Source organism: Arvicanthis niloticus, chromosome 26 (assembly GCF_011762505.2).
Source record: "Arvicanthis niloticus isolate mArvNil1 chromosome 26, mArvNil1.pat.X, whole genome shotgun sequence".
Taxonomy (NCBI): Eukaryota; Metazoa; Chordata; class Mammalia; order Rodentia; family Muridae; genus Arvicanthis; species Arvicanthis niloticus.
The window spans coordinates 18,989,232-19,013,814 of record NC_133434.1 but is presented as its reverse complement, the minus strand read 5'-3'; the positions used below and the strand labels follow the sequence as shown (position 1 = coordinate 19,013,814).

General features: G+C 46.2%; 1 protein-coding gene across 1 annotated transcript in view; it reads left to right on the top strand.

The window, feature by feature from the left end:
- The window catches only part of Dixdc1 (DIX domain containing 1), a 74,650-nt gene that overhangs the window by 20,113 nt on the left and 29,954 nt on the right, over positions 1-24,583 (top strand). Inside the window, 6 exon segments of the mRNA XM_076925131.1 lie at positions 8,422-8,585; positions 8,587-8,627; positions 13,036-13,161; positions 15,922-16,153; positions 17,220-17,327; positions 23,582-23,694. Of these exon segments, the coding sequence (XP_076781246.1) occupies positions 8,422-8,585; positions 8,587-8,627; positions 13,036-13,161; positions 15,922-16,153; positions 17,220-17,327; positions 23,582-23,694 (784 nt within the window).

The window sequence follows — 24,583 nt, the reverse complement described above, 5'->3', positions numbered from 1 at the left end:
GCATGTAAGAAACAAAACAACGATGACAACAACAACAACCTTTTTATTTTTTTAGAGAGAGAGAAAGGGACTCAATCTTGTTGCCTAGGCTGGCCTCAAGTTCACTGTGTAGCCCAGGCTAGTCTTAAACACACAGCAATCCTTCTGCCTCAGCCTTGTGGGTGCAGTGGTTACAGGTGTGTGCTCTCACACTGGCTCTATACCTGGCATCTTGAACCCTGGCACTGCTTAAACCCAGTTTCCACTACTCATTTTTATTAAACTTAGCGTCTGTGTCCCATCAGCTCCTCCTCTCTTCATGTCCTCCTTCCTCTCAACTTACCTGGCTGGGACCCCATGGCCAGTGACTTCATCTCCGGCCCCTTTTGCCCTAGTGATCCTGGTGTTCCTTGACTACCTCCACCTCTCTATGAGCCTGTGCTTGGGTTCCCTCTGTGGCTGGTACAGACTGCCGAGCCGAGCCTTAGTACAGCAAGATGCTTCACCTCGCCAGGCGACTCGATGGTAGCATTGTACTCTCCATCCCTGCCCAACACTTGGTGAAGAGGATGTCAGGGGTCTTCCTTGATTACACACTACCTTGTATAGTGAGGTAGACCCTTGGACCAGCCCTTTTTGGCTAGTGTGTCTAGTCAGCTTACTCTTGGGAATCCCCTTTCCACCTCCTGCACTGGCCGTCATGCTCACCCAGCTTTTAGGTGGTTTGGGGCTCTGAACTCCTTTCTTATGCTTGTGTAGTAAGCTGAGGTGTCATGATGATGATGATGACTATGACAACAATGATGATTTGTGCATGGGTGTGCATGCCAAAACACTTGTGGTGGTCACCGGACAACTTTGTGGCATCAGTTCTTTCTTTCCACCTTCATAGGGTCTCTGGGGATTGAAATCAGTTCAGCAAGTGCCTATACCTGCTGAACTGTGTTCATCTCACTGGCCCACCAGTGATAAGTCCCAGGTTTCTTTGTTATGGTAGAAATAATATATTCTCTGGAATAAGATGGGGTGGGTTTAAATCCTGGTTTGACTACCTATTAGTAGTGTGATCTTGAACCTGTTTCTCTGTATGAAAATGGCCTTAAATAGTAATGATTCTGTTGATTGGATTGTGTCTTAGTTTGCTGTCTATCACCTTAATAAAACAACACGACTAAAAGCAGTGTTGGGAAGGAAAGGGTTTATTTAGCTTATATTTCAGACTAAATCATCAAGGGAAGTGAGCAGTGGCCATGGAGGAGCACTGCCAGGCACACCAAGCCTGCTTTCTTTTCTTTTCTTTTCTTTTCTTTCTTTCTTTCTTTCTTTCTTTCTTTCTTTCTTTCTTTCTTTCTTTCTTTCTTTCTTTTTTTTTTTTTTTCCGAGACAGGGTTTCTCTGTATAGCCTTGGCTGTCCTGGAACTCACTCGGTAGACCAGGTTGGCCTTGAGCCTGCTTTCTTTTACCATCCAGGACCACATTCCTGGGCAGCATCACCACCAGTGGCCTAGGCCCTTCCACATCAGTCATGAATCAAGAAAACTCTGTGCAGATTTGCCTACAGGCAATTTGATGGAGACATTTTCTCAATTGATGGTCTCCTCCCAGATATCAAGTTGAGGGGGGAAAACAACCTAACCAGGACAGGTCTGATGGCTGAAGGAGATAATGCATGTTTCTCCCTCTCCCTCTCCCTCTCCCTTCCCCTCCCCCTCTCCCTCCCCCCTTCCCTCTCCCTCCCCTTCTCCCTCTCCCTCCCCCTCTTCCTCTCCCTCTCCCTCCCCCTCTCCCTCCCCCTACCCCCTTCTATTAACCCTCCCCCTCTCCCTCTCCCTCCCCCTTCCCTCTCCCTCCCCTTCTCCCTCTCCCTCCCCCTCTTCCTCTCCCTCTCCCTCCCCCTCCCCCTACCCCTACCCCTACCCCCTTCCATTCCCCCTCTCCCTCTCCCTCCCCCTCCCCCTCTCTGTCCCCCTACCCCCTTCCATTACCCCTCCCCGTCTCCCTCCCCCTACCCCCTACCCTCCCCCTCCCCGTCTTCCTCCCCCCTCCCCCTCCCCTCCCTTTCTCTCTCTTAGGTGCCCTCACTCCCCACTCCTTTTCACACCGGGTAACTTCTCACAGTTTGCCTCACTCCCTCTATGAGATGTTTCAGAACACAGGATTTGGAATAAGCACTGAATTCGAGTCTCTGATCCACCTCTGGCCAGCCCCACGACTGTAGCTGTACTCGTGACCTCAGTTCTCACACCCATCCAATAGGAATGATGGTTCCTAGCAGGATCAGTGTGTGTGAGGTGGTGAACACCTGGAAGTCTGTGGCCAAGTATTTACCACAGCACCTGGCATGTAGCTAGTGCTTAGTGGAAGGTAGTAATTTGCATGGTTATGATTTTTTTTGGCTTTTATTTGTTTGCTATTTTTATTATTCACAAACATGAAAACTGCACTGCGACACACCATAATATCTCAAAGAAAAGCAAAATAACTTTAGAGAGATGCTATATTGCTCTGATACATATTAATCTAGGAACATAAGAAAAACAAGGTCTGTTTCTCCCTGTATGCTCTTATCTAACAGAAAGCTTAGGCTAGCCCACATATGTGGTTTTCTTCACATCCCAGGCAAGTAAGTTTCCAGTGTACCCCAGCCCAGTGTCCGCTAATTTTGTTGCATTCTGACACTAAACAGCTAGAAGCCTCAGTTCCATAGACTGCTCTCTCTCTCTTCAGTTTTATGTTTCATTTTCTAGGGCAGCCTACAATACTCAGCAAAACCCTTAACCTTTCCCCATTTATTATAAAGGACATTCCAAAGACTACAGATGAATGGTTAGACAGAGAACACATAACAGGTGAGTTACAGGAGATAGGCTGTGGGCATGGTTATGATTTTACTTGCAGACATGTGTAGGTACTTCTTAATGTGTGTCTTCAATGCAACCCCCATGTCCTGTACTCTGAATATGTATTTTGTCAGCTGGCTGGAGAACATCCCCACTGTGGCTTCCTACAAATAGTTCAGACTGTGCCTAAAACTTAACTGTTTGATTTGCCCGCTGCTCATTCTCAGTGTCATCATTGTCCCTGACAGCACTGCCCGCCAACCTGTCCTCAGGCATTGCTGTCTGAGCCCTTTCTTTACTTCAGTATTTTTTTCTTTTTCTTTTTCTTTTTCTTTTTCTTTCTTTCTTTCTTTCTTTTTTTTTTTTTTTTTCCAAAAACCTACAACCTGAATTTCATCATGAAAAAAAAAACAGGAAAAATAATTAAAGGTCTATGAGGTGGCACAGGGCTCTGATCCTGGGACCCACATGGGTTCTTTTTTTTTTTAAACTCAAAGGAAGTCTGCAGATTATGTTAATGGTGGTTTCGTGTTTTGATCACTGTGCTATGGTTCTCTAGTAGTGACCTGGGCAAGAGTACAGATGAGGAGTTTGTGTAGTTAACCCCTTTTTAAAAAAAGACAGGATATCATAGTCAAGGCTAGCCTCAGCCTTGCTGCAGAGCTAATGGTTTTACACTTCTGATCCTCCTGCCTGAAGGGGATTACAGGCATGCCATCACCACACCGACTTTATGTAGTGCTGGGGATTGAACCCAGAGCCTTCTGCATGGTAGGCAAACTGACTACCCATGAAGCCATATCCAGAGCCCGCATTTACCTTTTCATAAGCCAGAAATTACTTCACAATGAAAAGCTATTAAATTTTTTTTTTTAAAGTATCTTTAGGGATTTTGAATGACCCATCAGTGTGAACCAATGGTGTGGTCTGGTAGGAAGAAGGGAAGAAGGAAAGACAGAAGAATGGAGATAAAAACAGACAAATGACTGGGTGAGCTTCATGTGTCCTTTTATATACAAGGCATTGTAGCAAGTGTGTAGTGTCAGGAGCTCAGAGACCTTTAGGCCAGAAGCATAATAATCCCCGTAAACTACAGAGACTCTCTGGCACTGAACTACATCCCAGTCCTTCCTTGTCTTGCCATGAATCTAGAGAGGGGACCAGTGGTCTGAATTGCTATTTGTCACACTCAAATGTGCATACAGACATCAGGGGATCCCATTAAAATGCAAGTTCTGGTAGAGCTGGGAGATATCAAGACACCGCTTTTCTAGTGGATTCCCACAGGATGCCGTTATGGCTGGTCTGAACCACACAGAGCCACTTAGTGTAGAGGAATAGTGCACAAGGGACCCAGCATCACCTGTGGGAGGGGTGCTTCAGACTAAAGAGCATCCTTCGAGGTTCACCAGAATCACAGCTCAGAGATGCATTAATTTAGGAGTGGGAAGAACTTCAACTTTGCCCTGGGTATTAAATTTGAATCTCGTACTCATGTTTCACTATCTGGGTGTCATTGAATGGGTTATATCACCTTATTCTGAGTCTCAGACTTTAGTCTTCATTGTAGATAGAACATCTAAATCAAGCAGAAAAACAGGAAAGAAAGATGTGCGTAAGGGAACTAGCATAGCTTTTGGTCCAGAGTAGACTTCCTGAAAAGTGACGACTCTGCCATTGATGCTGTGCGTCCCCGTTTGTTGGAAGACCCCAGCAGGGGTTAATGTACAGGAGAAGTAGTCTGGAACTCCTGATCAGCTTTGCGTCCACGACATTTTGCTTCTTTGCAGCCAAGATAAGGCTGTGGTTCCTTAAGAAATCATCTTACCCTATTGAAAAATCACCTCACAATGGGCTTCTGCAGTAACTTAGGTATGGGTCTGATGAAACTGGGCAAAGGTTTCTCTCAAGAAGCAAATATTTGTGAGCACTAGGTACTTAAGAGGCAAATCACTGTGAACCATTGTGACTCTCTGCAGAAATCATATTTTACACCTTAGGACTATTGAGTTCACGCTTTGCCTCCTTTGTTCCTTAACGTCTTGGCCTTCATGCTCGACTAATGCTGTCTCAGCACCCTGTGCAACCCCTTATAGCCTGTGCCTCTTTCAGCAAGCCAGTTTGAATGCAGATGCGTGCATGTGTGTATGTGTGTATATGTGTGTGTGTGTGCAGGTGTTGTGTGTATGTATAGATGTGTGTGCTGATGTTTGTGTGTGCAGGTGTTGTGTGTATGTATAGATGTGTGGTGGTGTTTGTGTGTGCAGGTGTTGTGTGTTTGTATAGATGTGTGTGCATGTGTTGTGTATATGTAAAGGTGTGTGTGTTGATGTGTATGTGAAAGTTTGTGAAGATGTGTATATAGTGCTGTGTGTTCAGGTGTTGGGTTTGTGGAGGTATGTATGTGCAGGTATGTGTGTCTAGGTGTGTGTGGTCTGGACAGGTTCAGGTATGAGTGTGAAAGTGTGTGTGTACAGTTGTGTGTATGTACAGATATGTGCGTGCAGGTGTGTTGGTGTGCAGGTGTTGTGTTATGTGTAGGTGGCATATACAGGTGTATGTGTTCAGGTGTCTGTTCAGGTGTGTGTATACAGGTGTGTGTACAGGTGTGTGTGTACAAGTGTGTGTGTTCACACAGGTGGGTCTATGCAGGTATGTGTGCATTTGTGTGTGTGTGTGTGTGTGTGTGTGTGTGTGTATGTGTGTGTGCGTGTCAGAGGATGATGTTGGGATGCCTTCTCTGGTCACAGTCTGTTATTTTTTCAGACAGGCTCTGTGACTGAACCTGGAGTTTTGGTAGACTGTGTGGCCAGTGAGCACCTGTGATTTGCCTGTCTTCATGCCCAGTGCTGGAGTTTTAGGTGTGCACCACCCACTGAGTCTAGTTTTCTGTGTGGGCGCTCAGGATCCAAATCAGGTTCTTATACTTGCAAACTGTGTAGAGGTCTGATATCTTTGTTGTCCCATGGCTTGCTCTCAAATTATTGGTGAAGCAGTTGAATGACACAGACACATTGAGTCTGAGGTATGTGAAAGGTCAGGGAAGGTTTTTGTGAGAAGGTGGTGCTGGAGTTGAGTCTTTAAAAGCATCAGCAGGCAGGGGGGTGGGTACACTGGTGAGAAAGTGTGGTGCATGCGCGGAACTGTGTGTGGTTTGGACAGACTGAGGCATGACAGGGACATGGAGGAATAGAGGGTGATCACAGGTGCCCCAAGGTCTACTCCTATTGCACACCCAAAGTACCTCATAAAGCAAAACAGACAGGCTTACTGTAGGGCACCTAAGAAATGGGACTTATCTTCAGGATAATGGAAGACCAACGAAGAATTTTAAGCAGGAATGCGTGGAGGGTGAGTTAAGGGTGGCTGGTATCATAGACAGGGAAGTTTAGCCCAGTGTGGTGGCAAGCCCCATAATTCTAGTACTTGGAAGGCAGAGGATCTCTAAAAGTTCTAGGCCAGCCTGGTCTACACAATGAGTTCCATTCCAGCCAAGACTATATCGTGAGACATTATTGTCTGAAAGTTTTTTTTAAATGAAAAAGATATAGGGAAAACTATATCTGTTCTGTGGTTTTATTCTGAGACAGCAGCCCATGTACCTCAGGCTAGCCTCAAGCTGGCTCCATCTCCCAAAACTTGGGATTACTGATATGTATCACCTTCCCCATTAGGAGTTTTACCCCTAGGTGTTATTCTTAATGCCCTGTCTGCTCTTACCTTCTTTTCCTTAAACCACAGCATTCACCCCAGAGATGCCCTCAGCCTGGCTGCCTCAGGCCTTGGAACATTATGTATCAACTGCTTTCTGGGGATGGGTATCTGACTCATGTTCTGCAGTGAGTGGATAGCAAGGGGCCTTTGTGAATGAACAGGCAGTGTCTACTGGGTTTGAAACTGGATGTGCAATGTCCTAGTTCTGGGCACATTGGGGGAAGTTCTGTCGGTTGTACAAATGTAACCCATAAAATGGAAATAATACTGGCTTTATGGTGATTTTTGTTTTTGTTTACACACACACACACACACACACACACACACACACTTTTTTTTGGGGGTGAGGTTCAAATTAGATGATGCTAGTAACAATAATGATGACCAGGATTGGCAAGATGTCTCAGTGGGCAAGGGTGCTTGCTGGCAAGTCTCACATCCTAAGTTCAGTCCCCAAGCCCCACAAGATGGAAGTAGAGCACCAACTGTTACTAGCCATCTTCTGACCTCCACACTTGCATCTCATAATGCGACACACACACACACACACACACACACACACACACAAAGAAAATGTAAAAACAACTAACCCTTTGATAAGCATCAATTTTGTGTTGGAACACCAGAATTAGTAATCAAATTAGAAATACCAGAAACAGGACTGTAGCTATTGCTCAAGGGTAAATCACTTGGGCCAGCACACACCCGGCCTTAGGTTCAATCCCTTGTACCACAAAAACAGAACACACTGCCAGAAATGGTATTTAGTTTGTGGAAGGTTCTCAGGAAATGTTCCTGCTGCCCACTGCAGAACCTACAGTGTCAGTAGCTGCTGGATCAGTGCCTCAGCACTGTCTTCCAATGACGATGTCCAAAAACCAGCAGAGAGACTAAAGAGTTCATTTGAGCCCCGGAAGCAGCCAGTAATAATTTCCAGCGCATCTTTTCGCCAAGGAAGTGCGTGAGACTTAGAAATCAACTGTATTTTAACCAAATTTCATATAATTAGCCCTTGAACTTAATTTTTAGTTTTAAGATCTTGGGATGTTACAGCCTCCCGGACTGTGATTTTATTTGTGTGTGCTTGAGATTTCAACGCCTAAGCATCCAGAGTACAAGTCCTGTTAAATGGAATGCAATGCGGAGGGTGTGAAGGCTTGGGCAGCAAGCGTTCCTGAGATGTCACAACTTGGACATCTCATCGGTTCCTGGTAGCACAGTGTCCCAACCTTGTATGAAGTAAAGGAAAACTCCCCTCTGTCCTCAGGGCTCCTGTTCACGTTACGGTTCCCTTTTTCTTCTCTGCACTAGTCTTACGTAATCAGATCGTCTTTGTCAATATAAAGCACAGATTAAAACTAACTCTGTAGCAATCCTCGGATTATGGGCTCAGGAGGGCATTGAGTGTGGGATGAGCAAACCTTTGTCGTCCTGAGGAAAGCGGGCTCTGGGAGGCAGTGCTGTGCTTGGGACCTGCTGTGACTGGTTCTACAAGATCAATGAATGGGGGTGTCAGGGTCCTTTGCATAAAGTCCATGAGGAGCTGGGGTGAGCTGCTGGCAGCAGTGACTGAATCTGAATACTGTTTGGGGACCTGAACTCAGCCTTGATAAGCAGAGCACAGTGGCAGTGACAACCTGGGAACTCTGGTCTCTCTATCTGCGTCTGCAGTGTTGAATAAGTCAGAGGTCAGCTTATCCCTGGGTGTTAACCTAAAGCTAGAGATTTTGGAATGTGCTCTGGGCCTGATCTGATATCTTAAGACCTTTCTCTGCTTCCCGGTAGAGATTTCACCCTGTACTTCACCGTCTTGAGCTGTTTTACAGTGACAGGCTAGGGGATAGACTGATGTGCCATCTTTCCCTTATCTCCACCTTTTATTTTCCAGCAACAGCTACAGGCCTACGTGGCCTGGGTGAATGCCCAGCTGAAGAAGAGGCCATCCGTGAAGCCTGTGCAGGACCTGCGACAGGATCTCCGAGATGGAGTGATCCTGGCCTATCTCATCGAGATTGTTGGTCAGTTGGCCTTGGACTCTGATGCTAGTGTAGACGAGAACTGACTTCTTTCTTCTCCATACGCCCTTCAAAGCAGGTTGTTCCTTCTTTAGAATACATGACAATGGAGTCGGGAAAACCTAAAGTACTTACCCCGGTTAATTTACTCCTTGGTCAATAAACGCTGTGTGCCAGGCACTGTATTGTATGGGAAGATGTTAATTCTGCTGGTTGCTGGTGCCCTCAGAGGTTCCCAGTCTAGTTGGAAGGACTAGAAAGTGAAGTCCGTTTTATTACTGTCTGTAGTATTCTAATGGAGGGGAGCAGAGGAGGAAACATAGATGAGATGCCTTCCTTAGTCCTAGGGCTCAGGAGGGCAGACCAGAAGCGTGAGGGTCTGAATGGGGAAGGACAGCTGCCAGAAGAACTGCCGTCTGAATTAAAAACCAGAATGGGAGGGCTGGAGAGTTGGCTCAGCCACAGAGGACACAGGCTGCTCTAGCAGAGGACCTGGGTTCAATTCCCAGCACCATGGGGCAGTTCACAACCATCTGTAGCTCCTCCAGTTCCAAGGGAACCAACACTTTCTTCTGTGTAAATATACATGCAGGCAAGACACTCATACACTCACACACACACACACACACACACACACACACACACACACACGAGAGAGAGAGAGAGAGAGAGACAGAGAGAGAGAGACAGAGAGAGAGAGAGAGACAGAGAGACAGAGAGACAGAGAGACAGAGAAAGAGACAACAGAAAAAAACCCACAGGAAAGGGTGTAGTATTCAGGCCAAAAGAGAAAATGTTACCAGCAAAAGGACTCATCTCCATGATATTCAGACCCACATGTTGAAGGGGTTTGCCCTTCACTTCCGGGGTCTGTTCTTAGGCCCTGTAGCGTTATGCCCATGATGTTTGTCCATAGCTTTGCTATGATTTCTCTCACTGACTAGCAATTAGCCATGGGATAGACTGAGCTATTGAAGAGATCGATACTCTGTATTTTGATTTTATGGTTCCACAAACCCTAGCCAAGTGCACAGAATAAGTTCTCCAACATTTGATTTTTGGTCAGTTGATGTTGCTTAGTGTCCCAGAGGTCTGTGATGTGGAAGAAGCTGGTTTGCAGCAGGCAGCCTATCTGGGAATACTTTCTTTGGAGACATCTCACGATTGAGTATTCATGCGGCAGTAGTAACTGCAGCTGCAAGGATGGAATGCTTTCTATCTTGTGTGAGTTTATTTGGTCATCACACCCTTAGGAAATGGATTATTATTCCCATTTTCAGGAAACAAAAGGGAAGATATAAATAAATATTTAATAAGTATGTGTCAAAAAAATAGCCAATTCTGCTATTTGATTTATTTGTGATGTGGGTTTGAGTCCAGGCTGAGTATCCCTCGCTCAAAATTCTTGGACCAAAAATGCTTCAGATTATGGAGGTTTTTTTTTTTTTTTTTTTTTTTTTTAAATGAGTTGAGCACTTACAAGTAAGCATTATGGAAAATCCAAATGCCCCCAAAGCAGCAATTTTTTGAGCAACTGTGTAATGCTTAAAACTCAGTAGTAAAGATCTCTAGCTGCTTCTCCAGAGGCCCAGAGTTTGAGTCCCATGGTCCTCTGGAACTCAACATGGTTGGTCACAGGCCGCCTCTAACTCTGGTTCCTGGGACTTGGATGCCCTCTTCTGGTCTCCCTTGGCACTGAGCATGCATAGATACACATACGCCCAAATACATAAAACAGTAATGATAGTTCATATTTTGGAGTGCTTGTGAATTTGAACTTGTAGATTATGAATGATCAACCCATATTGTTTTACTGATGGTTTACGAGGCTCAGCAACTTCACAGGTTCACATCACTTTAAGCATCCAGGTAGAGCTGCAAGCCTAGCTCTGTTCTAATTCCAGAGTCCTAGCTGGAAAGAGCTCAGCTCTTAAGAGTGTGTACATTGAGTCTGCAGAGGACCTGAGTCTGCTCCCACCACCCAAGTATGGTGGCTCACAGCCCTCTCTACCTCCAGCTTCTGGTCATCACTCTTTTGGACTCCAAGGTCACCTGCACTTGTACACACACACACGTGGCACACACACACACACACACACGTGTGTATGTGTGTGCCACGTGTGTGTGTGTGTGTGTGTGTGCATGACTGAAAATAAAATAAAAAAAGAATCTCAAAGTCCATTTTAAACATCTTCTTTTTCCTTTATTTAGATAGGTTACATGGAGACTGGCAGGAAATCTAGGCACAAAAGGATTAAGATCAAAAGCTCTTCTGCTGACTTTTCTTTATTAACAGATACTGTTTTAATGTAAACTTGCATTGTTTCCATGAAAAAAGCAACTTAAGGAAGGGTTTACTTTGGCTTCTAGGTTGAAGAGAAGTTCAGTGTAACGGGGAAGGAGTGGTGACAGCTTGAGGCAGCTGGTCCAGTTCCAGCCACATCCAGAGGAGAGAACATTGAATGATGGGCTCAGCTCACCCCGTGTGTCAGGGATCCATGCCCAGGGGACAGTGCTGCCCGTTTGGGGTTCTTTCAATCTCAGTTAACTTAATTAAGATATCCTCTCCCAGACGCGGCCAGAGAGGCTAACCTAATGTAAATAGCTCCTCAATGAAGAAACATGTCTCCTAGGTAATTCTATAACCTGTCACATTGATAATCAATGTTAGCCACCACAGTTACCCATCCTTCATCCTGGAAGCCAGGGTTATTTCCAGAGGTAGTCCATGAACCTGGAAGCAGTATTAGTATGTGTTTTTATTTTCCCAGGATCCAGGTTTCAACCAGTCTGAAATAACCTCAACAGGGCTGAGGAGACAGTTATGGTTCATGTGCAAGCATGAGGTTTGGAGTTTGAGTCCCCAGTACTCATGTTTAAAAGGCCATGCATGGTCACAAGAGTAACTATAACTCCAGCACTTTGGGGGTGGAGACAGGAGGATCACTGTGTTTGCTGACTGCTACCATAGTCCAGGTGAACAAAAAATCAAAACCTGTCTCAAGAGAATGAAGAATATAGTGACAGAGCAAGATAACAGCTTCTTCCATATGCACAGCCACGCACACCTATGTGTGCACACCCGACACACCTCATGTACATGCACATATACATAAGAAAAGAGAAAACCTCATGTTCTCTCCCCAGTTTTGCATATTTAGCCTTTCGCTCTTCCCTGAGTTATAGACACGCCCAGTGTCCTGTTCACCAGCATTGCTCCAGTGTCCTAGCTACAGCCAATCAGCATGTTCTATCTCCTCACCCGTGCCATGCTCCTTATTTCCTTACCCTCCCTACCCACCCGCACATTCTGTCTTTGTCCACGAGCGCCTGTGTTACCGTTCTCTCACTTGTCAAGCAGAGCATTTAGGAGGCTTTCCCGGGGAACGTCCTCCCTCCTGTACCACAGCCAGTTCTTAACATGTGCCCTTCACTTCGTATACAAAATGTGCTCAGCATCTGACTTGTGGCCCCAGCCGCTCTCTTCCACCTAAACCCCAGCCATCCTTATCTCTTGCCTTGACTATGTTGACTGTTGTTCCCAATAGTGTTTCTGCTTCATTCCCTTTATGATCCATACCCATACACAGTCAGCTTTGGAAAACACAAACTAGATAGTGCCACTACCCTGTCTGGAAGTCCTCGATGACTTTCCATTACCCTTAGAAGAAACCTCAGGGGTGTTCCCGTGGTCCACAAAGCCCTGAGTGACCATCTCTGTGGCCTTTCCTGGGTCTCTGATAACTCTACTCTAATCACATTTGGTCTTTTATTTTTCATATGAGGCAGAGTCACATGTAGCCCAGGCTGGCCTAGAACTTGCTGTGTAGCCATGACTGACTTTGATTAACCTGATTTGCTTCCTGATCCTTTTGCCTAAGCCACGCTACTGCTGAAGTCGTAGGTGTGTACTTCATGCCTAGCTAGCAATAATGTCTTTTTGCCTCTCAGATAGTCTGAGCTCATCCCATTTTGGGGTTCGCCTGTATGGTTCTTCAGCCTAGCATGTACCTTTCTTAAATATAAATATGTCTTACTCAGACTTTGCAGCACTATATTATCAGAAAGGTCCTGATAGCTATTTTTTCTCAGTCTTTATTTTTTCCCAAAATTATATTAAACATTGGCTTGCTACACTGCATATATAAACTGGGAGGGAGACACTCTATTCACCTTATTCCCTGCTTTCTGTATACCCAGAACAGTGTTTGGCACACAGTGGGTACTTGTGAATATTTAGTGTATTAATCAGTGTACACAGATAACCTCACTATGGGCTTCCATTTGAAAGACTGAAGTGTTCTGAAAGGCTTTCATTTTTCTCTTCTCCAACCACTTCCCTGGAGCACACACCAGGACTTAACCCATTCATTTATTAATAGAGAATTTTAGTGTTTGCATCCCCAGCCTTGTGCCTGGCTGTTAGGAAATCATGATAATGTTCTTCCTTCTGATGTTACCTGTTGTTGCTTTTCTTCTCCTCACAGCAGGAGAAAAACTGAGTGGAGTGCAGTTGAGTCCCAGTAACCAACAAGAGATGAAGAGCAATGTGGAGAGGGTGCTACAGTTTGTGGCTTCCAAAAAGATTCGCATGCATCAGACTTCAGCTAAAGGTTAGTTAGCCCCTCATCCTGGGGGAAAAGCTCAGCTTCTCGTGGAGAGCTCCCTTGGCCCCATGGCCCTGGCCAGCAGTTCTGAGCAGGCTGGAACAGGACAAGGCCATGGCATTGTGTCATTTTTCCATGAAGACAGTGATGGAGTACTGAAATCCCAGGGCTGCAGAGATCTGGCCAGAAAGACAATGTCTCCACTAATTTGAACTGAATATAGGTCTGCTTGAATGTGTGTGGGAAAATTAATGGTATAAGAATAAATGACAAAGTTAAGATATTCATTTTGGAGTGTCTCATTTAAATGATCAAGGATGAAGACAGATTGCTTTTTTTTTTAGTTCTTTGGGTTTTATGATCAAGTACTATTACAAACCACTATAACTTATGCTTTTCATTCAGTTTCCTAGAAGAAACTATCTTATTTCATCTATTGTTTTTCCTTCTTTTTCTTTAGTTTCTGAGCTAGGGTCTTATGTAGCCCAGACTGGTCTTGAAACTACAATGTAGCCAAGGATGAGCTTGAACTTGTGATCCTCCAGCTTCTACCTCCTCAGTGCTCAGATTATAGAACTACACAATCACCCAGCTATGCTGGAGACTGGACCCAGAGTTTTGTGAGTGCTAGGCAACCTGGATCAACTGAGACACATCTCTAATCCCTCTCAGCCTCCGCGTGTGTGCGTGTGCGTGTGTGTGTGTGTGTGCGCGCGCGCGCGTGTACATATGTATTTTAGCATATATATCACATATTTTTTTTCAAGGCAGGATCTCACTGTGTATTCCTGTATCTATTTGCTGTATCTTAGGCTTTCCTCAAATTAGGTGTTTCTCCTGCCTCTGTTATTTTACATTCTGGGATTCGAGATATATACCACATTTAGCTTAAAAAGGAATTATTTTATAGCTTTTTTTTCCCCTTTCCCTTTCTATGAGACCATTCCATGCAGACAGAGGAGGCCCTGCAGCCTTTATTTATGTAGTCTTCTGTAGTGGCATGACCTTTGCCCATGCTATAAGGAAGCACCCAGGTAGGGATCCTTAGAAAGCAGAAGCCTCCTTCTTTTGATGCTTTTTCTAGAAGTGACTAGATCTGGTTCTGTTCAGCACCAGCTTCTGGGTCTGTTGTCTGTGGGTTGGTTTGTTGAGCATGGGGGCGGGGGGGGAAACCCTTTCATGTTGGATTATTGGTGTTCTGTGTGTTTGAAGTTACTCAGGTGAGCAAATAGTACATTAAGAGCATCTGGTAGAAAACATCAAATAATCCTTTGCATGCTTTGTCCATTTGAAAGGCTATAAAGCCAAACAATGGAATCCCATTCATTTTCTTGTATTAACTTTAACCAGAACTTCTCAGAATGTGTGTTCCTTCATGTGTGTGTGTTCTTTCCTCTTTTTTTTTTTTTTTCTAGGGCAGCAAGCAGAGTGTCGTAATAGCTTTGATCCAGTCCCCATGTGGAGTGGGCTTGGGGATCTGGCCCAGTAAAGTGGGTTATTTTAAGGGAAGGCCCCACTCAGGGCCTCATTGTCTTTTACCTGAAGAAGCTCAGTGTTCCTAATCAGTCCTGCTGCCTCGGGTTCCTCCCCCTCTAGCTTCCCGAGCCACGCGGGCGTGAACCAAGAGCACATATCATGTGCTACCTACCACTGCATCTGGAAGTCACTTGGAGAAAATCCAGCATCTTTCCTATAGCTTCCCTGGTCCCATAGGACCCACCCTTTGATTCCTCCCTTTTCTCAGCGTTCCCTTCTCCTGCTGAGCTCTGGGGCTTGCACCACACTGAACTCTCTCACATTCTTCACCACAGTGCTAGACCATAGACATATAACACATGCCATATAAGTGCTTAAAAGGTTACCAAAAGCCACACTAAATTGCAAGGACTGAAAATAATATTAATAATGTATCTTATCTAGCCCACTGTGCCCATAATATGATCACTTTACCGTGAAGTCAATACTGAGATACTTTACATTTTATTTTATTTATGTTTGTATGTATAGGAATTTTGCCTGCATGTATATCTGGCCACTGTGTGTGTGCCTGGTGCTCTCAGAGGCCAGAAGATGCATCAGATGCCCTATGACTGGAGTTGCAGATGGTTGTGAGCTGCCATGTGGGTACTGGGAATCGAACCTGGGTCCTCTGGAAAGAGTACCCAGTACTCTTAAGCACTGAGCCATCTCTCCAGCCCCACATTCTATTTTTATACTGTCTGAGATCTTTTGCATTCTCTCTCTCTCCGTGTGTGTGTGTGTGTGTGTACACATGTGTGTGTCAGATATTTACTAAATATCTAATTATAGTACTTACGTAAAACATATTTCAGTTCAAAGTGCCCAGTAGCCACATGTAGCCCTTAGCTCTTCTAACAGACAATATCTCCCTATTATACTGATCTCTGGAGCTTTGCATGTACCTTTTCCTGGATTGTTCTTATTCCTCTCCTACTAGTTAATAAAGCATTACCCCACACAGCCTCAATCGAGGACTTACTTCCTCTAATTACACGTTCTTGATAGCTCTAAGGTAATGAATGCTCCACAACCTCCTGAAGACCCCCGGCACCTCTCTTATCTAACCATTTTATTATGATACTTCACTGTAATTGCTTTTAACCCTTCTGTGTCCCTCGTTGGACACTGCGTTATGATAATGGAGACCGCATGCCTGATACTGTAGTACCAGCGGTATATATTAAATGCATCCATCCACAGCCCCTGACTCTCTCTCAGCACCTTTTGATCTGTCTTATGCTTTAGATATTGTGGAAGGAAACCTGAAGTCCATCATGAGGCTGGTCCTTGCCTTGGCAGCTCATTTTAAACCCGGCTCTAGCAGGACAGTGAGCCAGGGGCGAGACTCCAAAGCCCCTGTACAGAATCATCAACCACACTGTGCCACCGCTGTGGCCCAAGGAGCAGCGGCTGCTCTGGCTGATGTGTGCCATGACATGTCACGGTCAGGACGGGATGTCTTCCGATACAGACAGAGGTAAAAAACTGGGGAAGGGGAACTGGTTCTTCTCTCTGGTATTTCTTTGCTTAGATAATTACAGTGCCAGTACATGGAAATATTATCTAAACAGCCCCACACTGCAGAAAAGATAATGGAGTGGAGGCTTGGGAGGGAAATCTTAGAAGAGCTTGGCCTTTTTTGGCGATACTGGCTAGCAAACCTAGAACCCTTCTGCATGCTGGACAAACACTCTATTCGTACGTCACAGCCTCAGCCTTCTGGTGTCTTATTTTGAGACAGGGTCCCATTAGGTTGTCCAGTCTGGCCTTGAACTCACTCTGTAGTTCAGTCAGTCTCCTGCTGTCTAAACTTCAAGAATAGCTAGGATGGCTCACGGCAGCAAGCCGTGCTGAGCCTTTTCTTTTGAGCTGTTTATTTTGCAGCTAGCAGAATGTAAGGAACCATGTGTGGAAATTTGCTCTCAGGCTGAAAATTTAAATATATGTGTTTGGCACAGTGTGTTTTCTTCACTGGGAGATAAGTAGTCCATCTGGAGGAGGAGGTTGTGTCCTGGGATGTATCCACAAGGCAAGATTGCCTTGTAACTTCATGGTAGGAAGCGCTTTGGGGGTTGTGTAGTTGCAAAAGGAGACCATGACCCCAAGGTGTCACAGACAATGCCGTCACTACTAGGTTTTAAATGACTTAGAAGAAGAGAAACCCTGTCTAAAAAAAAAAAAAAAAAAAAAAAAAAAAAAAAAAAAAAAAAAGGCAGGGTTTTTTGTTTGTTAAATTGTTCATCTTCTAAATGAATATATTCCTCTGTGTGTGTGTGTGTGTGTGTGTGTGTGTGTGTGTGTGTGTGTGTGTGTGTGTGTGTGTGATTGCAGACAGGATCTTGCTGTGTAGCCCAGGCTGGTCTCAAACTCCTGATCCTCCTGCCTCTGCCTCCCAATGCTGGAATGACAGGCTTCCTGCCTCCCATTATCTGCTTGCCCACACTGCACACTGAGTGGCAGGACATCTGTACTTTCTGCAGAGCTGAACTGCAGGACTAACACTGTCCTCTTTTCTGGTCCCCGCCCCACCCCCACCCCTCTAGAAATGCCAGCATGGATGAGGAGATTGAGAACCCATACTGGAGTGTGCGAGCACTTGTGCAGCAATATGAAGGTCAGCAGAAGTCCCCATCTGAGTCTAGCTGCTCCAGGTAATCGTGACCTCCCCCGTTCTTCACCTTTCCAGTCTTGGCAGAAAGCTGCATTCTCTGGGGAGTCTGAGCTTCAAGTACCAAGGCCAAAAGCAAGAAGGCGCCTATGGGGTTGAGTACCATGTCCCTCTAGATTTGGGCCTGGAAAACTGACTTGGATAGTGAAGGAGTGAAGAAAGGACAGACACCAAAAAGTTGGGTCAGGTGGGGTGTGTGCACTCTGATGGAGTGGCACCACCTATTACGTGCAGCCTGGAATCCCCCAGTGTATTTATTAGGTACAGCATAGAGGGGAAGCACGAGCTAGTCTTTGTTGTTCTCTAAGTGAACAGTCTCAGGCTGTAACCACCCAACATCCAGGACTTACTAGTTTCTGTACACACTGGTCAATCATTAGTACATATTCATACTTGCCTACTGTCAACACTTGCATTTACACCACAGGAAGGCTTTGCCGATTTCCTACGGGTCTGGGGCATTGGTTCTTGACATGACAGTGCCCAAGTCACTCAGGAGTTTATCCACTCCTTACTAACCACCCATGGCCTCTTCAGCTCCCCACTGTTAGGTATATATACTGCTTAGTGATAGAGTGCTTGCCTTGTCAGATGGTCCTGTGTTCAATCCCTACCTAGTACTGAGAAACTCTTTTGCTTTCCTCAGTTTATGCTTGGCGTTCAAGGACCAGCTCTCAGCACTATCTGTGGGTTCTGTGCGGACAGAAGCAGGGGATACAGTGTTAGTGAATTCCCCACCCACAGAAACTGCAGTAACCTAGTGAGAGTAGTTAGCTCTGTCGACCACATGGGGGTGTGGCTTCACATGGGATGGGGTTGGGGGGAGCTTCAGAGTCCAGCCCAGCCCAGCCCAATGTTTGTGTATCAGCTGCTAGTGTTTATGATAGTCATTTCCCTGGCACTGTCCTGCAGGCTGCGTTTGAATCTTTAGTTACAGCCACAGAAGGCTGGAAAAAGCTCCCAGCAAGAAAGGAAACTGTGCACGACTGTCTGACGCATTGGCATTTCCACATCCTGTTATAGGACTGGGAACTGGGGCACATTCGTATGCATTTAAGTGGGCTATGGGTGTTTGTGACTCTCGTAGAGAGGGTGTCTGCTTCTCTTGGAGCCAAGTGCAGAGGCTGGAATAGGACACTCTGCACTAATAAAAGCCTGACCAATGCCAAGTAGAATGGCAGAAAAAAGATTATTGTCCTGGCTCATGGAGATTGTGCCCCTATAAACACACCCCAGCCTCCTTGCTAACTTTTGTTGCTGAGTTGTATTTAATGTATCCTCTGATGATCTTTTCCCTCCTACTCCAATCCAGCATGGTCTGGTCTACTGAAGTCTCATTGTACCTTATGTGTATTTTCTGTCTTTTTTATTTCCTCCTGCTTTTTCCACTCATACAGTCCGGTCCTGTTTGACAGATGGTTTGCTATGTACTGAGGTCCCGTGGAACTCTTCCCATCATCCTAACATACTGCTAGCCCAGCTCGACTTTAAAGTGTTTACATATAATGGGTGTAGTTTTTATTTCTGAAATGGATCTACAACATACAATTCACCTTTAAACATTTCAGTGTCCAATATAGTGTCTTCATAATTTTCTGTAAAGCTCACCCCTATCCAGTTAGAAGGCATTTTGACCAGCCCGGGAAGAAACTCTACCATGAAGCAGTAGGTGTGCTTTTAATGAGACTCTAAACCATTGCTCTTTTGCTTGTGGCTGTGACTGTCTATGTCAGTGCAGAATCAAAGGGTGTTTTGTTGTATAATGAGGTCTCTTGCTTCCTGCTTCCTGCACGTCTGCTGGCCTTTGGCTTTCCTGAGCCTGAGTGTGCCTATGAATTAAAGAGTTTGAGTCTCCTAGGGGTGACTAGTTCCTTGCTCTAGGCAGGACTCAGATTGCAGCTAGAGCTGAGAGATGGATGTGAGGGACCCACCGGACAATGACAACAGTTCGTAGATGTGTTAAAGGAGAGCACATTTCCCTGTTTTCCTCCTTTTCCTGATTTTGCCGTGTTCTGTGGTATAGAGTCAGCACTCTGCCTATTTCTTTACTGATTCCTCAAGAAAGAAGAGCTTCTAGCAGGTTCTGCCATTTGCCCACTTCCATCACCACCTAAATGGCTCTGTGGCCCCTAAAAAAAAAACAGGAATCTTGGAGATGTTGCAGGTTTGGGTGGAGTGTAGCTTTGAATATGGGCTAGACATCCTGTGGTTTCTAAACACCTTCCCCAGCTGCTTCTCAAGGATGCCCTGGCAAAGCTCAATTCTCCTGTTGCTCCAGTAAACAGGCCAGCCTCTCACTGTATCCAAGCAGAACAATCCTTGGGGGGCGAGAGGGGGTTTGAGACTGGGGTTGGGCAGCAACACAGGAACTCCTAGAGAAGGAAGGTGGGATCCGCAGACTGGAGGGCGTTCTGTAGGTTTCCTGGGGGTTGGGGGAGCTCTAGTCTCCATCCTGCCAGCATCTCCCAAATCTTGGAGAGTGGGGTTGAGTCCCCCCCCGCCCCCCACCTCCCACCCCCCGTTAGGTTAGGTCAGTCTTGAAACCGCGCGTTTAAGAAGGGAGGGGTCAGAGAGGAACAGCAACGTTTTCGTTCCTGGGCTTTTCGGCACCAGGACTATCAGATTCACGAGGTTCTGCCACCGCGCCGCCCATCCCCCGCCGCTACCCGGGCTCCCATCGCCCTCAGCCCGGCCAGGTCCGGACCGCGCCCCTGGCCCCAGCCTCAGCCCGCAACCTTACCTCTCCGCCCAGAGTCGTCGGCAGCGCTTGGGTCGAAGCCCAGGGCTGCCTGGCCGCGTGTGACAGCCTGGGAGGGGGAGGAGCGGGGGAGGGGGTGCAGGGAGGGATCGGAAGGCGGCGCCGAGCGGGAGCACGGCACACCGGACTCCACTCGACGCTCAGCGGGAGCCACCAGTGCCTCTTGCCCCGAGGGAGATAGGTTAAGATGCGGCTGTCCGGGGGGATGCTCGGAGCCGAGCGACCGCCAAGACCGAGATGCAGCTGCCAGTGACCGGCCGCCGATGGGAGGCGGCTTCCGCTGGGGCTCGGCTGCGGCGCTGTCTGAGCTACCGGGACAGCACGCGTCACCCTAGGGAGCATCCCGGTCCCCCGGACCAGGACGCCTACCCCTGCCTTTCCTGCTTTCTCCGGAGACCTGGGTGAACCGTTCCGCTGGCTGGTTGATCTCTGGAACCGTTCTTCGAGCCCCGATGCGGGGGAGACATGCCAGAATTTAGGAGTGATGTGACGCTCAGCCTCTCACCTCACCCAGGGAAGCAGGCTTGCTGAAGCCAGAGCCAGGAGGGGACCATGGGAGGGACACAAGTCAAATGGTGAGCTGAGGCCACTTTGGCTCTTAAGGTGGGGAAATGAGGGGAAGCAGGGCCAGGACAGGAGCTTGTGGTTGGCCCCCCGACAAGAGATGATTGGGGGCGCTATTCTGTGAGAACAGGCTGCTGGTGTGGGATTAGCTCTACAAAATAAGAGAGATTTTAGGAGTTTGGAGCGGATTCGAGGCTCCACACACAGATTCAGCCTGTGTGTCTGCTAATGGAGGCACTTAGAGGGGCGACAGGACTCTTTTCGTCTATTACCCATTTAAAATAGTGATGTAAGTTTAATTTAGCAATATCTTTGTTGAGGTTTGCTGGTATAATAAATTAATATTGGTGAGATAGTAGGTTAAGAAAAGCATATATAGAACCCATTTGTAATCAGCCGTTCTCTGACAGGGTTATTATAGTTCTCAGAGAGGGTTATAATGGTAAATAGAGATTACTTGTTTGTCAAGTAGGACTTTTAAACTAGCTTGGGAGGATCCCAAGTCTTACAATTAATTACCATGAAGATACTTTTCTCTGACCTGAAGCAGAAGATTAAAAGCTCCTTCCTTTTCCAGGAAGGTGCTGCTGCTCTGACACACGCCTCAGGATTTTCCTCCCACCGAGGTCCTTGATCTTGGCCATCTAGTTTCCTAGTCTTACCTCCGTGGCCTTACCCTGGCAGTCTCATTTCAAGAAAAAGAAATGTTGTTTTCCTTTGGCTGCTCTGCCACTCCCCCGGTGGGGTTGGATATCCAGGCGTCCGCCTCCTTCTGCCCTTATAAGGGAGGCAACTCACTTGGAGGGGAGAGGAGGAACTGAGCATGCGTCTATGCTTTTAGGAAAGGGGTTTCTCCGCATCCTAGGTCCCCAGTATGCCCTCCCTCTGGTTTGTCTCGCACATCCCTCCTGCGGTCCAGCCAGATGCAGGCAATGGGGCTTGTTATCCTAGCACCTTGTCAGCTGAGGAAGAGGAGCAGCTGACAAAGGCTTTGTGAGCCTGGATTCCCAGTTTTGTAAGTGGTAAATGCTGGGGCCTGGGCACTCATAAATCTCTCTTTATCAAGGACACAGCCCCTTTTCAGCTTTTTAGCTGTGAATTCACGTTAGCCTGGAGGTCAGACTGCCTACATAGTAAAAATAGGTAAGAGAGTTCTAGAAAACACTCAACATTTCTGAATGCTATTCGCTGCCCCTCACTTGTCTCACGGCTTCCTACAGATGTTTAGGTAAAGCAGCTTACTTACAATGGTGTGAAGCTTTAAATTGTTTTCTTATAATTTTCAAGAAGAGAGCATAGTACCAATTGAGATCATCTCTAAAGTTGGTCAGCTGTGGAGACCTGCGAGTTCCACAGGTTTTGAAGTCTGGCTACGTCCACTGCGCTTGTCTTTTGTTTTTTTTCTCTGGTTTCTGAGAAGAGGAAATGTTAACTCCTGCTTGTGGTTGTGAGGATTAGCCTGCGAGACTTCAGGGGCACATTAAGGGGGTCAGTGAGTCCTAGACACTTCACTGTTGTCTGGGTGATGGATTTGGAAAGAATTCCTAAGAGCCCCTGAGACTGTGTCAGAGCCGATGTTCTCATAGTGTAGTGTGAGGAGAAAGGGATCCCCGGACTCCTTGATCCCTTAGATAATTAGTCTCATGTTCCCATCTTGTCTGCTTCCCGGAAAAATCTCAGAACAAGAATTATCGAAAAGTGTCTCAAGATGATTTGAAACTACAGAGCTATGGCAAACATAATAATAGTTCTTCAGTTAGAGCCAATCAAGTGAGCTTCGATTCTGCTGCCACGAGCAGGGTCTCCTCCTTTGTCCTACCACTCCTCCTATTTTAAAGAAAGGTTTATTTTTATATGTATGATTGTTTTGTCTGCATTCTATGTCTGTGCACCACATGTGTGCCTGGTGCCTGAGGAGGTCAGAAGAGGGTGTCACATCCCCTGGAACTGGAGTTACAGATGGTTGTGAGCCACTATGTTGGTGCTAGGAACCGAACCTGGGTCCTCTGCAAAAGCAGTAAGTACTCTTGCCCAGTAAACTGTCTTTCCAGCCTGCACTCGTCTTCTCTTCTGACTCACCTGTGAACGAATTCCTGCCCTTCTGCCCATCCTAGCATTGCATCTACTCCAGCAGTCTCTACCCCAAATCGGTCCCCTCTTGTGACCCCTCTTGGGATTAGCTAGAGATGATCTCTGGTAGATTGTAAAGACTCAGATTATTGGAAATATGATTTTGATCCAGCTCCAAAAGCCAATGGAACACAGCCATCACCCTCTGAACTTGGGCCTACAAACTGATAGTGGCAGATACACAAAATTCTTTAAAAATGATTTATTGCCTATTCTGGTAACTCTCATTTTAATCAAGTATGCTTAAAGGCAGCCTTATTATAGAAAAGACCTAGGATGTAGGAGAAATGGCTCAGTAGTAAAGAGTGCTTCTTGCTTTTCTAGAGACCCCAGGTTCAGTTCCCAGTACCCAGCTAGAACAGCTCACAACCTCTGAAACTCCAGGTCCAGGGAACTCAATATCCTTCTGGTTTCTACAGGCACCTATATTCACATGCACATGCCCTCCCCACTGCACCCCCCACCCCACTGCACACATACAAACACCACACACCTCCCACCTGTATTCACATTCATACTCCCCACCCCCACACATGGAGATATATATATATATATATATATATATATATAATCTTTAAACAACATGAAAAACAAAAATACTCCCAAGAACTAGGTTTTTTTTTTCATTGATTCATTCAACATTTATTTAATTTGTTCTAATTGTGAGCTAGGTATCATGTCAGGCATGGTGTAAATAAGATGTCTCTGAGATGATCTGTGAAAACTGTCTTCTTTTATATACCTGCTCATAATGATTGCTTCTCTTCTCTTTTGTTTGATCACAGTCTGACTTCACCCAGTCCAATCCACAGTGCAAAGAGTGAATCCATTATAACCCAGTCAGAGGAAAAGGCCGACTTTGTGATTATTCCCTCTGAAGGAATAGAGAACAGAACAGGTACCATCTGCCTGCCTGCCTGCCTGCCTGCCTGCCTGCCTGCCTGTCTGGGTTGTTTCAGGGGAGCTTTTTAAAGCCTGAAGTCTTTAGGGTTTCTGACTGCTAAGCTTCCCGGCCATGTCTGTCTTCACTGTCTGCATGGAGGGTCAGCTCTAGAGGGCTGTCATGCCTTTGAGCCAGTTAATGTAGTTATCCTCTTACAGAACGTCGGTTCTGGTATTGGGCTGTCAGAAAAGCTCATACCAGCCTCCAGAAGCCCTCCCTTAGCCGGCTGCCTACAACTTATATAAATGACATTGGGGCAGTCAGGAGCCCTGTTCCAGTAAATAGTTCTATTTTGTGAAGATAATTCTGGTGCTTCACCGTGGACTTAGGTCGGAGCCAGGAATATATAGTTTGAACCAAGATGCCTGTGAACATGCGACAGAATACAGGTCTTGGTATGAGGGTTACAAAAGGGCCACAGAGTTCTCTCTGTTCAAACTTCTGAGTTTGTCTCAAGTATCTTTTTCTTTTCCCCCTACTTAAACATAAAAAGAAACTCGGATAAAGCAAAGTACAAGTGTTGGGTTGAAGCCCGCTCACTCATAAGGGTTGCAATGAAACCAAACCCCTCAAAAGAAAATCTGAAATGAAATTCTTCTCTGCTTGCCCTCAAGCCCAAGCGCTTGTAACAGTTCTAGCTTTGGGGTTGGTGGTGCACATCTGTACTCTCAGTGCTTAGGGGATGGAGGCCGGTGGGTCACAAATTTGGGGCCAGCTAGTCTAACTAGTGAGTTTCGAGCCAACCTGGGCTACACTGTGAGACCCTGTCTCAAAGACCAAGGGTCACCCACAGAGTCAAACTCTTAAGGCTATGAAGAGGGAGGAGAGGAGTGTTTATTGAATT